This window comes from Gigantopelta aegis, chromosome 1 (assembly GCF_016097555.1).
Source record: "Gigantopelta aegis isolate Gae_Host chromosome 1, Gae_host_genome, whole genome shotgun sequence".
Lineage (NCBI taxonomy): Eukaryota > Metazoa > Mollusca > Gastropoda > Neomphalida > Peltospiridae > Gigantopelta > Gigantopelta aegis.
In genome coordinates, this window is record NC_054699.1 from 2,068,668 (window position 1) to 2,084,292 (window position 15,625).

The window sequence follows — 15,625 nt, forward strand, 5'->3', positions numbered from 1 at the left end:
GACATGTACCTGTGTATACTGACCCAGACTGGTGGAATACGAGAACAATGACATGTACCTGTGTATACTGACCCAGACTGGTGCAATACGAGAACAATGACATGTACCTGTGTATACTGACCCAGACTGGTGGAATACGAGAACAATGACATGTACCTGTGTATACTGACCCAGACTGGTGGAATACGAGAACAATGACATGTACAACCAGGGCTTCTAGATGAGTGGTTACATTGGTTTACTAGCCGTACTTTACTGTAAGTTAATACAATTTTACTAAATAATATAATAATCAGATATATGTCACCTACAGAGGGAGATAAGCTTAAAAACACTTACATTAGTGGGTTGGGTTTGGGGCAGAACAATCGTATTTACAAGATAGACAACTGCAACATTTGATAAATTGTTTTTCACTGGCCGTCGGGCGTGGCAATAGTAGTTATTTACTAGCCCAACATTGAATATCACTAGCCATGGCAGTGGGGCTACCATATTCTAGAAGCCTTAAAACATACAGTGTGTTACGAATGTGATATAGCTAGGCCATCCAAAGATATATATATATATGTTTTGTGTTGGTTACATTTGGAAATATTTACGTTCTGATATACAGACCCAGATAATAACAGTATGTTGGTCCAAAGTTCATTTTGGTCAGAAATTCACTGTTGCAACAGGGCACAAAATATTTCATTCGAACCGTCAAAACTTTTCATTTGCCTGTATGTTACGCAAATGTAAATTGACACAAACTGGCTATCGCTGTATCAGTTACGTGATTACCAGTTATATGTTCTGAAATTGTAAGCTGCAAACTTCAGAAGCTAACTAATTACAATGCAATTTCAGGTAATTGGATTACGGTAGGTTACACGAATATAACCAAACAATTGATGACCTGGGTAAAAATCATGTGAATCGCCTTCCAGATACAATGTACCTGAGATTTAACAAATATTTGTACCTGTTTCACCAGCTTTGGTTAATGAGTGATAACCATGAGTGATAACCACGAGTGATAACCATGCCATCTTTGTCTTTGTGGGGTGGGACGATGTAGCCCAGTGGTGAAGTGCTCGCCTGATGTTCGGTTGGTCTGAGATCGATCCCCGTCGGTGGGGCCATTGGGCTATTTCTCATCACAATCAGTGCACCACGACTGGTATATCAAAGGCCTTGGTATATGCTATCCTGTCTGTGGGATGGTGCGTATAAAAGATCTTTTGCTACTAATGGAAAATTGTAGCAGGTTTCCTCACTAAGACTATATTTCAAAATGACCATATGTTTGACATCAATAGTCAGTGATTAATAAATCAATGTGCTCTAGTGGTGTCATAAAGCATAACAAGCTTCTTCTTTTTTGTCTTTGTAAGCATCTCTAGCAAGAATGATCTCCCAGTGGTGGCACATCAACGTTAGTGTTTTCTTCAACAACACTGCTAGAGTACATTGATTAATTAATCATCGGCTGTTGGATGTCAAACATTTGGTAACATGTAGTCATCAGAGGAAACCCACTACATTTTTCCTAATGCAGCATATGCACTTTCCCACAGACAGGAAAGCACATACCACAGCCTTTGACCAGTTGTGGGGCGGCACTGGTTGGAACAAGAAAAAACCCACCAAGTTAAACGGATCCACTGAGGTGGTTCGATCCAGTAACACAAGCAGCTCAAGCGAGCATTCAGCTGACTGAGCTAAATCCTGCCCTCGACACATCTGAGAATCGGTGAGCCAATGTAGGCAGGACTCCATATTAACACTTGTCTGCCAGCCTGGGACTAGTGGTTTTTGGTGGAGGACAAGTGAATTTTTAAAGCGACAATCAACTTAAATTGAAGATGAAATTTTTCTTGATTTTTAATCGTGTGTACAGTGTTTTTTTGGTATTTTTCCACAGTGTGTCCAAAATGTTCCATATTCTCCATCCAATTGTTATGGTATCTCCAGGCTGAATATTGCTAGACTTTTAAAAGAAATATTCTGGTGGGACAAGTTAAAATGGAAAGTCAATTGTCCTACAGGTGGATGCCGAGTTGATGTCGAAGTTTGGTGGGCCAACAGTAAATTCACTGATGATCCATTGCTGTAATGGTTACCATAGTAACGTGCTGTCTGGGGAACAATAAAAACATACAGTAGATAAGAGTTTTTGCCAGAGGATACCAAGGGTAAAATTACATACCCTAAAATCTTGGCAGTTAATGTAAAATATACAACCCTTGCAATTGCCCACGACAAGCAGCAATACCATGGAGATTGCCACAAAATTTGTAATAATACAAAGCACTTTTTTTTTTTGCTATGGATTATCTTTTTTTTCTTTTTTTTCTACAGCATGGTTTTTGTCACAGACATTTCCTTAATTGCAGCCTGTCACAATATATATTTTTAGATTGGCCATATTAAGGGAACTTCTGTTCAAATATGTCAACTGTATGAAATACGGGGTCAAATTCAAAAACATTTCAAACCCAGATCCCCATGGTAAAGGCTCTTGTGATCTTGTTTTATATTTGTCATGTATCCTCAAATTATTTTCTGGCAGAAAGTCGGATAGATAGATTTCTGTATAATTTTGCATGCTTTTACTATGACGATTTTTGCTTTGAAATATTCATGTGGTACATGTAATTCTTATACCTTAAAAATTATAATGATTTCTGTCATACAAGATGCTTGTTTTGATGGTCTAAAATAGATGATTGCAGGGATTGTAGAATTTTATTAAAATCCACTAGCCAATGGATCAGTGATTTGAAACATTTACTAGCCCAACATTGAATATCACTAGCCATGGGAGTGGGGCTACCATAATCTAGAAGCCCTGTCAGGCATGGCAATAGTAGTTATTTACTAGCCCAACATTGAATATCACTAGCCATGGGAGTGGGGCTACCATAATCTAGAAGTCCTGTCTGGCATGGCAATAGTAGTTATTTACTAGCCCAACATTGAATATCACTAGCCATGGGAGTGGGGCTACCATAATCTAGAAGCCCTGTCAGGCATGGCAATAGTAGTTATTTACTAGCCCAACATTGAATATCACTAGCCATGGGAGTGGGGCTACCATAATCTAGAAGCCCTGTCAGGCATGGCAATAGTAGTTATTTACTAGCCCAACATTGAATATCACTAGCCATGGGAGTGGGGCTACCATAATCTAGAAGCCCTGTCAGGCATGGCAATAGTAGTTATTTACTAGCCCAACACTGAATATCACTAGCCATGGGAGTGGGGCTACCATAATCTAGAAGTCCTGTCAGGCATGGCAATAGTAGTTATTTACTAGCCCTACACTGAATATCACTAGCCATGGGAGTAGGGCTACCATAATCTAGAAGTCCTGTCAGGCATGGCAATAGTAGTTATTTACTAGCCCTACACTGAATATCACTAGCCATGGGAGTAGGGCTACCATAATCTAGAAGTCCTGTCAGGCATGGCAATAGTAGTTATTTACTAGCCCAACACTGAATATCACTAGCCATGGGAGTAGGGCTACCATAATCTAGAAGTCCTGTCAGGCATGGCAATAGTAGTTATTTACTAGCCCAACACTGAATATCACTAGCCATGGGAGTAGGGCTACCATCATCTAGAAGTCCTGTCAGGCATGGCAATAGTAGTTATTTACTAGCCCAACATTGAATATCACTAGCCATGGGAGTGGGGCTACCATAATCTAGAAGTCCTGTCAGGCATGGCAATAGTAGTTATTTACTAGCCCAACATTGAATATCACTAGCCATGGGAGTGGGGCTACCATAATCTAGAAGTCCTGTCAGGCATGGCAATAGTAGTTATTTACTATACCAACACTGAATATCACTAGCCATGGGAGTGGGGCTACCATAATCTAGAAGTTCTGTCAGGCATGGCAATAGTAGTTATTTACTAGCCCAACATTAAATATCACTAGCCATGGGAGTGGGGTTACCATAATCTAGAAGTCCTGTCTGGCATGGCAATAGTAGTTATTTACTAGCCCAACATTAAATATCACTAGCCATGGGAGTGGGGCTACCATAATCTAGAAACTCTGTCTGGCATGGCAATAGTAGTTATTTACTAGCCCAACACTGAATATCACTAGCCATGGGAGTGGGGCTACCATAATCTAGAAACCCTGTCTGGCATGGCAATAGTAGTTATGTACTAGTCCAACATTAAATATTACTAGCCATGGGAGTGGGGCTACCATAATCTAGAAGCTCTGGATTATGAACGTCCCATAAGAAAGCATACATGTAGCGAGAAACTGGTCAATCATTTAGAAATCCAAGAAATACAGTATTCATGTATGGTCAGATATGTCGTTTTTAGATTGGCCACATGGCATACGCTTACGGTTACACACCACAAGAAATACAGTATTCATGTATGGTCAGATATGTTGTTTTCAGATTGGCCACAAGGCATACGGTTACACACCACCATTAATTATTCCATGCATTTCAATACAATTTCTTTGTCAGAATATATTATGTGAAAAATACAACACTATCGAGAGGGTTGTGTGACTACTCATTTTAGGGAGTGCTCTCAGCTGACAAGTACTGTGTAAAAAATCAACATAGGTCGACCACAATTGTTTTTGGTTAACAGCCCTCATGCCTGATGACAACCTTGTTGTTGTTATACAAGTAGCACTATACCACTTGCACAGTTGTTGTCACTTAGTCCTATGTATAGCAAGTAGCTTCAAACCCATGGGTTATTTAAAACCCTACGTGTCAACCTACGTGTCAACCTACGTGTCAACCTACGTGTAATCATCGAAGAAAGATTTCAAAAAGCATATAAAAAATGTGTAGTATTTCATTCATGAGGAACTATTTCCTAAACTGAACTATATTAAGTTGCTACAACAAGTAACGACTCAACAAATGGTGGTGTGTTGTGTTAAATTAAGGTCTCTCGCTACATTTATACAAATACAGATGGGTTTTTATACAACCAAGATGGCTATGTTTTTCAATATATATGTTCTTTGTAATAACATCCAGGAATTTATAATTAAAAAGTGCTTGAATCTTGCAGAAACCAACTTTAATTTTAAAAAAGAAGATACAAATACAATAAACTTATTATGTTTATAAAATTTGAAAGCTAAAACCAAAGAAACAGATATACCTACGTGAGATGTTGGTTTATGGAGACAAGAAATTGTGGGCAAGACTTGAAATTAATTTTGTTGCTTGAGAAGCAATTTCTGATTCTCAAATTTGACTCTGGAATCAAATTGTAGGAAGTGAGAAGCAAGTTCCGCAACCAGTATTAGAATGTTTCAACGGCACCGAGGAAGGCTTTAGCCTCATGAACAAGAACTTACGATTCAATTTCATATTATCGTTCTAAAAATTAGTAATTTTGGATACATCTGAAATAAACTGAAATAAACCGAAAAGCAAAATCGACTTGGGTTATCGGAAAGCAAACTGTACATGTTGTATGGCATTTTTTTTATTTGCTACCTGTCAATTCCGAGGCTTGGTGGATTTAGAAAAAAGAAAAAAACTTTAATGAATGTGTGCAATTAATAACTTACTAATTTATTAGTGAACATGTGTGCAACCTGCAGTTGTTAAAGAGACTATTCTGAACTTGCTGCTGCTGTTGTAGCACTGTTTTTAACCAACTGAGCATTATATTTAATATTTTATAAAATTATATTTATAAGAAATGAATTTTCTTGTTTAGGATATCGGTGTTTGTACGTGTATGTAGGGCCTCCACAAGTCCAAAATATCGAATACTCGAGGTTCAAACTCAACCCAGACCTGAGTACCCGACACTTACACAAGATGATAATGAGACTAAGGAATAAAGTAAAATAGCATTATGCATCTTAATTCTAGTGCTGAACATGAATGCCAAATCATGCCACTGTATTGCATTTTACACATTCGACTGTTGTTCCCGCCCCCAATGTCTTGTAGCTCTGTAAAGTAACTGATTGCAAGCATGTGGCAAAATGACGTAAACAAATCTAATTAAATGAGATAGTGCTCTTCCTTGCATGGGTAGTCTTGCTAGAGACCGCCCGTGTCCGAGTACTCGTGGAGACTACATGTATGAACACAAAATGTTTCATATCGTCTGAATGTTTCTGGAAGCCACGATTAGATTTTACCTCACAACAACTTCGTACATACAAAAAAATATTTATTACAAAATAAACTGAAATTCTAGCTACATATACTAGCTTGACGAGGAACACCATGAATATACAGGCACTGATATTCTAAACAAGAACATGTATTTAACTTGTCATTTTAACAGTTAAGTAGAAATATTTTACAATGGGAGCAATCTCAGGACAGTGTTTTTAATGCTATAGTAATGTTTTAGTTTTTAAATCTGCTGGTAGTCTTTGAAAATGTTGGAAATGGGCTTTAAAGGTGCTTAAATTAAAAAATGTTTTTACACCTGTATATGATTTTAATACAGTATGTATATATATTACAAAATTGTAGATTTTTGAAACAGTTGTGTGATCCTAATATTACACGTCATATTTTCATTGTATATATCAATACATGTACCAGAATACATTTGTATATATTCATGTATATATATATATATATATATAAATTAGAACTTTGTACAGTTTTGTTTGTAAAACAATGACCTTGCCATTGATTTTGGAGCCATTAAAACAAGGGGAGCATCAGTTCCCTGATTCTGGTGTGCAATTCCTGATATACACACGTAGTCTTTTTGTCTTGATTTGCAGACTTCTTTGGGACTTTGAAATTCAAATAAATTATTGGAGATCAACTTTGATTGTTTCTGTCCCAAACAGTGCTCCACAAGCGATATATTAAAGGCTGTGGTACATGCCATCCAGTCTCGAGGAAACTACATTTAAAAGATCCTTTGCTGGGGTTGTTATTTTTTTAATACATGTATATTTCAGAACAGCTGTCCAATAATTGGAGCCCCAAGAACATTTCACCCACCCATCCTCCATTAAAATCCTTCACGTTTGTTTAGTATATAAATACAAACCTACACCGTCATGATTCAAGTACATCCTCCATTAAAATCCTTTCACGTTTGTTTAGTATATAAATACAAACCTACACCGTCATGATTCAAGTACATCCTCCATTAAAATCCTTCACGTTTGTTTAGTATATAAATACAAACCTACACCGTCATGATTCAAGTACATCCTCCATTAAAATCCTTCACGTTTGTTTAGTATATAAATACAAACCTACACCGTCATGATTCAAGTACAGCGGCAGGACGTAGCCCAGTGGTAAAGCACCCGCCTGATGCGCCGTCGGTCGAGGATCGATCCCCGTCGGTGGGCCCATTGGGCTATTTCTCGCTCCAGCCAGTGCACCACGACTAGTATATCAAAGGCTGTGGTATGTGCCATCCTGTCTACGAGATGGTGCATATAAAAAAATCCCTTACTACTAATTAAAAAATTTAGCCGGTTTCCTTTCTACGGGGTGGCGTCGTGGTTAGCCATCGGTCTACATGCTGGTAGGTACTGGGTTCGGATCCCAGTTGAGGCATGGTTTTTTTAATCCAGATCCAAACCCTGAGTGAGTGCTCCGCAAGGCTCAATGGGTAGGTGTAAACCACTTGCACTGACCAGTGATCCATAACTGGTTCAACAAAGGCCATGGTTTGTGCTATCCTGCCTGTGGGAAGCGCAAATAAAAGATCCCTTGCTGCCTGTCGTAAAAGAGTAGCCTATGTGGCGACAGCTGGTTTCCTCTCAAAATCTGTGTGGTCCATAACCATATGCCTGATGCCATATAACCGTAAATAAAATGTGTTGAGTGCATCGTTAAATAAAACATTTCTTTTTCTTTTCCTTTCTAAGACTATTTCAAAATTACCATGTTTGCCATCCAATAGCCGATGATTAATAAAGCAATGTGCTCTAGTGGTGTCGTTAAACAAACAAACAAACAAGATTCAAGTACAATAAAACAATTATTCATATATTCCATATTTATTTTTCAGTTTTATAGCATACATGTATTGTCAACATTTCATTGCAATTCATATTCAGCAAATTTTACAAAATTAAATGTCTTTTTTTCCCATAAACGGATTCTATGAATAAAGAAATAATTTCTGATAAACATTGAGGATTTTTTCTAGGTCTTTAAAGTATGAAACGAAATTTAAAAATTAAAGAAAACAATTAATACATTTTTAGTAGTAGTAGGTTGGGATTTTTTAGGGTGTTTTTTTAACATGCAATGAGATGAATATTATAGATATACAATGTAACTGTAAACCAAGTTTCATTGATCCAGGACGAATAGTTCATGAGAATGTCGCTAAACACTAAGGCTGTCGTTGTTGGAGAAGTAAAATCAATATCTCGCCCAATCAACTTGGTCAAGGTGAGACAGAGAGAGAGTTCATGGGATGAAATTTTAATTATTATTCAACAATACAAAAAACTTCAAAAGACTGAGTAATTTGAAAAATTACAAACTTGGTCAACGTACATGTAGTTGTGATACATGTAATATCACACAAATATTCGGAATGCATTTCTGTAATTTTCAGTGAAGACCATTGCCTAAACTGGACTACTGTAGATCCTGAAATGATTGCGATCATATTATTGATGTTAAATTATCAAGTACGTTATTCGCATTAATAATATGACTCATTTATTTCTGTTTTATCTGTGCCACAGATCATAAAGAAAACACAAATTGGAATACCAATATATTTAATAAAGCACAACTTGAAGAACACAATTGATGGTGCACAATACAGTCTGATTATTCAAGTCGAGCAAGGTGCCAGCTACGTGTGATGGCTGCAGTGTGTTAGCAGGGGCTTAGCGTTAGCTGGACCTGGGGGGGGGGTTCGAATATGAACCAAGTGGACCTTTTCTATTTTGTTTTTGCACCACCAGAAATTTCATATGTATAAACCTGTATGTACCATTTGCTTCAGCTGGGGAGTTCGTCCAAACCCCCCCCCCCCCCCCAAGTCTATGCCCCTGGTGTTAGGCGAGTTTGTTAAAGTGGCAGACCCTAGTTTCAAACCGTAAAAATTGACACAAAGTTTAATTATTCTACAAACCTATAACACATTTGGATAAAGTTACAACAATGAGTTACAAGAGTCTGTGACTTTGAAATGGTGAAATACCCTCTAAAAATAGACTAAAACTCGACTCCATAACTGTTACTTCTCAGACGCACATGCGTTTTTTAAAATATGAGAAATGCATTTTGTGATATTAAAAACACCAGGATGACCAGAAACACTGGATATACGGAAATGGATAATCTAAACAATAAAAAGTAAAGTTTGATTTCAGTTATCAAAAAGGGCTCTAATAGTAAAAACATATGCCTTTGTGTTTATAAAAACTAGGGTCTGTCCCTTTAAGACAACCCAATCCACTGTGTGAGAATAGCAAGAGGTTATATTAAGCTGCTGTAACAGAATATTAAGTCAACCCGATCCAGTGTGTGAGAATAGCAAGAGGTTATATTAAGCTGCTGTAACAGAATATTAAGTCAACCCGATCCAGTGTGTGAGAATAGCAAGAGGTTATATTAAGCTGCTGTAACAGAATATTAAGTCAACCCGATCCAGTGTGTGAGAATAGCAAGAGGTTATATTAAGCTGCTGTAACAGAATATTAAGTCAACCCGATCCACTGTGTGAGAATAGCAAGAGGTTATATTAAGCTGCTGTAACAGAATATTAAGTCAACCCGATCCAGTGTGTGAGAATAGCAAGAGGTTATATTAAGCTGCTGTAACAGAATATTAAGTCAACCCGATCCAGTGTGTGAGAATAGCAAGAGGTTATATTAAGCTGCTGTAACAGAATATTAAGTCAACCCGATCCAGTGTGTGAGAATAGCAAGAGGTTATATTAAGCTGCTGTAACAGAATATTAAGTCAACCCGATCCAGTGTGTGAGAATAGCAAGAGGTTATATTAAGCTGCTGTAACAGAATATTAAGTCAACCCGATCCAGTGTGTGAGAATAGCAAGAGGTTATATTAAGCTGCTGTAACAGAATATTAAGTCAACCCGATCCAGTGTGTGAGAATAGCAAGAGGTTATATTAAGCTGCTGTAACAGAATATTAAGTCAACCCGATCCACTGTGTGAGAATAGCAAGAGGTTATATTAAGCTGCTGTAACAGAATATTAAGTCAACCCGATTCAGTGTGTGAGAATAGCAAGAGGTTATATTAAGCTGCTGTAACAGAATATTAAGTCAACCCGATCCAGTGTGTGAGAATAGCAAGAGGTTATATTAAGCTGCTGTAACAGAATATTAAGTCAACCCGATCCAGTGTGAGAATAGCAAGAGGTTATATTAAGCTGCTGTAACAGAATATTAAGTCAACCCGATCCAGTGTGTGAGAATAGCAAGAGGTTATATTAAGCTGCTGTAACAGAATATTAAGTCAACCCAATCCAGTGTGTGAAAATGTGCTATTACAAACAGGTGCTGGTACTGCAGTGCCCTTTATAGATATGATAGTTACACAACGCATCCACTGCATCCACTATATCCGTAGCAAAAAAAAATAACATGCTCTTGAAAATATATATATATATATATATATATAGACCAAAAAAAAGTTCCAGATATAATTAAAAACTCCATGACAATCTCCAAGTCATTGTCAAGTGCCGCAGACAATTGCAGAGGTTGATTGTAAGTTCCACTGTAGGTTTTAGAACACATCGATGGTGATGGTCATCCTATGAAGAGATATTTCTTACAGCCAGATATCGGAGGTGCAGTCACCGCCAGGATATCGAATCTCATGGGCGTAAACTGGACCCTGGGGCTCGGTTCCGAAATCTACGGAGAATTCTGTGTTGAGAGTCAAGCCACCTCGTTCTGTGTCCACGTCAACCTGCAGCAACATTGAGCCAGCTCTTTGGATGAAAAGAAAAGCAAAATGTGTGTTACATTGTTAATATTTTTTTCTGAAAGAAATTTGCAAAAAAAGTCTGAAATATTCTCTGTAGTATAGCCTAAGACAATTTATATAATTATGTGTAATAAAAAAACACGAATTATCCTTCACACGGCTAGTTCAAACAGAAATGCTGAGTTGTAATGTTAACAGGCTTGATTTTTTTTTGCATTTTACTTCCCCCCCCCCCACCCCCATTAGCTACGGCCCTGGTTCCAAACCAACGTAATCTTGAATCCGTCGCTGCTGACCACTATAGTTATTAAATGTACCGTGACATGTTGGGGTAGAACTGCTTGTCCCAGGCACTGTAGAGGGCAGTGGTCACGTACAGCCGTTTACCGTCCAGACTCAACTGAATCATCTGTGCTGCGCCTTCTAGTCGCTTTGACTTGATGTAAACAGAGTCGGGCTGTTTCTGCAAATTATTAATTAATTAATTATCCAGGGGAGACATTTTAATTGTGTGTGTGGGGGCGGGGGTACGGCAAGTGGTACTTTCGCTTTAATAACAATAATTAGGGAATCGATGCAAGCTGGAGTGTCACCAACTTTATTAAAAATTGAGATTAAAAATATTTAGCAAACTTTCACCAAACTGCCAATTTTGTTTAGCAAATTTGTATTTAAACACCCCCCCCCCCCCCCCCCCCCTTTTTGTTCAATTAATGATACATATACTCTATGGGATGTACAGGAAATGCATGATGGCAAACTAAGTAGGGAACCATGGAATATTTCTTGCCATCGAGAATATTCGATTTTCGGGACACAACTAAAAGCAAGGTGGACAGCCATGGCACTTGCCGTCGGTGCCAATGGCGGATCCAGAAAATTAATTTAAGGGGTGGGTGGCTCAATGACATGAGGTGGAATGCCAAGGGAACTTTGGGGGAGGTTTGGATGGGGATGAAAATTAATATATAATAAAATTATAACAGTTGCAAAATGTATGGGGGTGGGGGCGGGCCTTTGGGTGCTGTGGTAAATGTTCAACACTGATTATCAGTAACAAGGATCACCTCCACTTGTAAATGTTTAACTCTGATTATCAGTAACAAGGATCACCTCCACTTGTAAATGTTTAACTCTGATTATCAGTAACAAGGATCACCTCCACTTGTAAATGTTTAACACTGATTATCAGTAACAAGGATCACCTCCACTTGTAAATGTTTAACTCTGATTATCAGTAACAAGGATCACCTCCACTTGTAAATGTTTAACTCTGATTATCAGCAACAAGGATCACCTCCACTTGTAAATGTTTAACTCTGATTATCAGTAACAAGGATCACCTCCACTTGTAAATGTTTAACACTGATTATCAGTAACAAGGATCACCTCCACTTGTAAATGTTTAACACTGATTATCAGTAACAAGGATCACTGATTATCAGTAACAAGGATCACCTCCACTTGTAAATGTTTAACACTGATTATCAGTAACAAGGATCACCTCCACTTGTAAATGTTTAACTCCTCCATAAGTAATAACCATTTCAGTCAGTCAGAATATCTTAAGAACTCGATATTTTTCATAACTAACAAATTTGGATAAAGATGATCAAGAGTTTCTTCTTCTTCTTCTTCGTCGTACGCTCAGACAGGGACCCCAGTGGCTCGTCCAAAACCTGCTGTATTCCGTAGGTTCTCCAAGGGGCCGAAGAGTTTCTCCTTCAGGGGTTCATCTGAAGGCCAGACTGTTTTTCTCTGGTTCCGGTAGGTGGGACAATGTTGCAGGAAATGTTCCACAGTCATGGATGCTGTACCACACTGGCAGGTTCCACTGTTTCCCACTCGGAATTTGGTATACATGTGGTAGTTGAGTCTACAGTGGCCTGTTCGATCAAGAGTTTGAAATAATTGAATTTAAGATGAAATAAGCCGACTGGTACTTGGAAAGACTGATTGTGAACATGAAATACTAAAAAACAAACTGAGGAACTATGTTTCTAGTGGTTTAAAAAAATAATTTAACAAAAAAATAAAAGACTGCCTTGGAACTTTACATACATTTTCACCAAACTATTCAAGGAATTGCATTTTGGTGGTTGAAAAGACTAAATGACCAACAATTATCTATACCTTGAGTTCTTCGTCTGAGGTTACCTTGACAGGACCATCATTACAAATACTTCCGCCAAGGAAAATCTGAAACAAATAGTGCAGTACTTCGTATTAGGGCTGTTTCGATCGTACGAAGTATTAGGGGTTGGGGGTGTAACTGTATGATGATCCAATAGTACGAAGTGTTAGGGCTTGGAGGTGTACCTGTATGATGATCCGATAGTACGAAGTATTAGGGGTTGGGGGTGTAACTGTATGATGATCCGATAGTACGAAGTGTTAGGGCTTGGAGGTGTACCTGTATGATGATCCGATAGTACAAGTGTTAGGGCTTGGAGGTGTACCTGTATGATGATCCGATAGTACGAAGTATTAGGGGTTGGGGGTGTGTGTACCTGTATGATGATCCGATAGTACGAAGTGTTAGGGCTTGGGGGTATACCTGTATGATGATCCAATAGTACGAAGTATTAGGGGTTGGGGTGTACCTGTATGATGATCCGATAGTATGAAGTATTAGGGGTTGGGGAGGGGTATACCTGTATGATGATCCAATAGTATGAAGTATTAGGGCTTGGAGGTGTACCTGTATGATGATCCGATAGTACGAAGTATTAGGGGTTGGGGGTGTACCTCTATGATGATCCGATAGTACGAAGTATTAGGGCTTGGGGGTGTACCTGTATGATGATCCGATAGTACGAAGTGTTAGGGCTTGGGGGTATACCTGTATGATGATCCGATAGTACGAAGTATTAGGGCTTGGAGGTGTACCTATATGATGATCCGATAGTACGAAGTATTAGGGGTTGGGGGTGTACCTGTATGATGATCCGATAGTACGAAGTATTAGGGCTTGGGGTGTCCCTGTATAATGATCCAATAGTACGAAGTATTAGGGGTTGGGGGTGTACCTGTATGATGATCCGATAGTACGAAGTATTAGGGGATGGGGAGGGGTATACCTGTATGATGATCCGATAGTACGAAGTATTAGGGGTTGGAGGTGTACCTGTATGATGATCCGATAGTACGAAGTATTAGGGCTTGGGGGTGTACCTGTATGATGATCCGATAGTACGAAGTATTAGGGGTTGGGGGTGTACCTGTATGATGATCCGATAGTATGAAGTATTAGGGGTTGGGGATGGGTATACCTGTATGATGATCCAATAGTATGAAGTATTAGGGGTTGGGGGTGTACCTGTATGATGATCCGATAGTACGAAGTATTAGGGCTTGGGGGTGTACCTGTATGATGATCCGATAGTACGAAGTATTAGGGGTTGGGGAGGGGTGTACCTGTATGATGATCTGATAGTACGAAGTATTAGGGCTTGGGGGTGTACCTGTATGATGATCCGATAGTACGAAGTATTAGGGCTTGGGGGTATACCTGTATGATGATCCGATAGTACGAAGTATTAGGGGTTGGGGGTGTACCTGTATGATGATCCGATAGTACGAAGTATTAGGGCTTGGGGGTGTACCTGTATGATGATCCGATAGTACGAAGTATTAGGGCTTGGGGGTGTACCTGTATGATGATCCGATAGTACGAAGTGTTAGGGCTTGGGGGTATACCTGTATGATGATCCGATAGTACGAAGTATTAGGGGTTGGGGTGTACCTGTATGATGATCCGATAGTATGAAGTATTAGATGATGATCCGATAGTATGAAGTATAGGGGTTGGGGGTGTACCTGTATAGGGGTTGGGGAGGGGTATACCTGTATGATGATCCAACAGTATGAAGTATTAGGGGTTGGGGGTGTACCTGTATGATGATCCGATAGTACGAAGTATTAGGGCTTCGGGGTGTACCTGTATGATGATCCGATAGTATGAAGTATTAGGGGTTGGGGATGGGTATACCTGTATGATGATCCAATAGTATGAAGTATTAGGGGTTGGGGGTGTACCTGTATGATGATCCGATAGTACGAAGTATTAGGGCTTGGAGGTGTACCTGTATGATGATCCGATAGTACGAAGTATTAGGGGTTGGGGAGGGGTATACCTGTATGATGATCCAATAGTACGAAGTATTAGGGCTTGGAGGTGTACCTGTATGATGATCCGATAGTACGAAGTATTAGGGGTTGGGGAGGGGTACCTGTATGATGATCCGATAGTACGAAGTATTAGGGGTTGGAGGTGTACCTGTATAATGATCCAATAGTACGAAGTATTAGGGGTTGGGGGTGTACCTGTATGATGATCCGATAGTACGAAGTATTAGGGCTTGGAGGTGTACCTGTATGATGATCCGATAGTACGAAGTATTAGGGCTTGGGGGTGTACCTGTATGATGATCCGATAGTACGAAGTATTAGGGGTTGGGGGTGTACCTGTATGATGATCCGATAGTACGAAGTATTAGGGCTTGGGGGTGTACCTGTATGATGATCCGATAGTACGAAGTATTAGGGCTTGGGGGTGTACCTGTATGATGATCCGATAGTACGAAGTATTAGGGGTTGGGGGTGTACCTGTATGATGATCCGATAGTACGAAGTATTAGGGCTTGGGGGTGTACCTGTATGATGATCCGATAGTACGAAGTATTAGGGGTTGGGGGTGTACCTGTA

At 39.2% G+C, this 15,625-nt stretch overlaps 1 protein-coding gene across 1 annotated transcript in view; it reads right to left on the minus strand.

Moving 5' to 3' along the window:
- Nucleotides 1–10,574: 10,574 nt before the first annotated feature.
- LOC121369085 (methanethiol oxidase-like) overlaps nt 10,575–15,625 on the minus strand; it is a 40,503-nt gene continuing 35,452 nt past the window's right edge. The window contains exons 9-11 of the mRNA XM_041493934.1: nt 13,052–13,117; nt 11,236–11,381; nt 10,575–10,922 (exon numbers count right to left, since the gene is read on the minus strand). Coding sequence (XP_041349868.1) covers nt 10,760–10,922; nt 11,236–11,381; nt 13,052–13,117 — 375 coding nt within the window. The 3' untranslated portion in view covers nt 10,575–10,759. The remainder of the gene's footprint in view (nt 10,923–11,235; nt 11,382–13,051; nt 13,118–15,625) is intronic.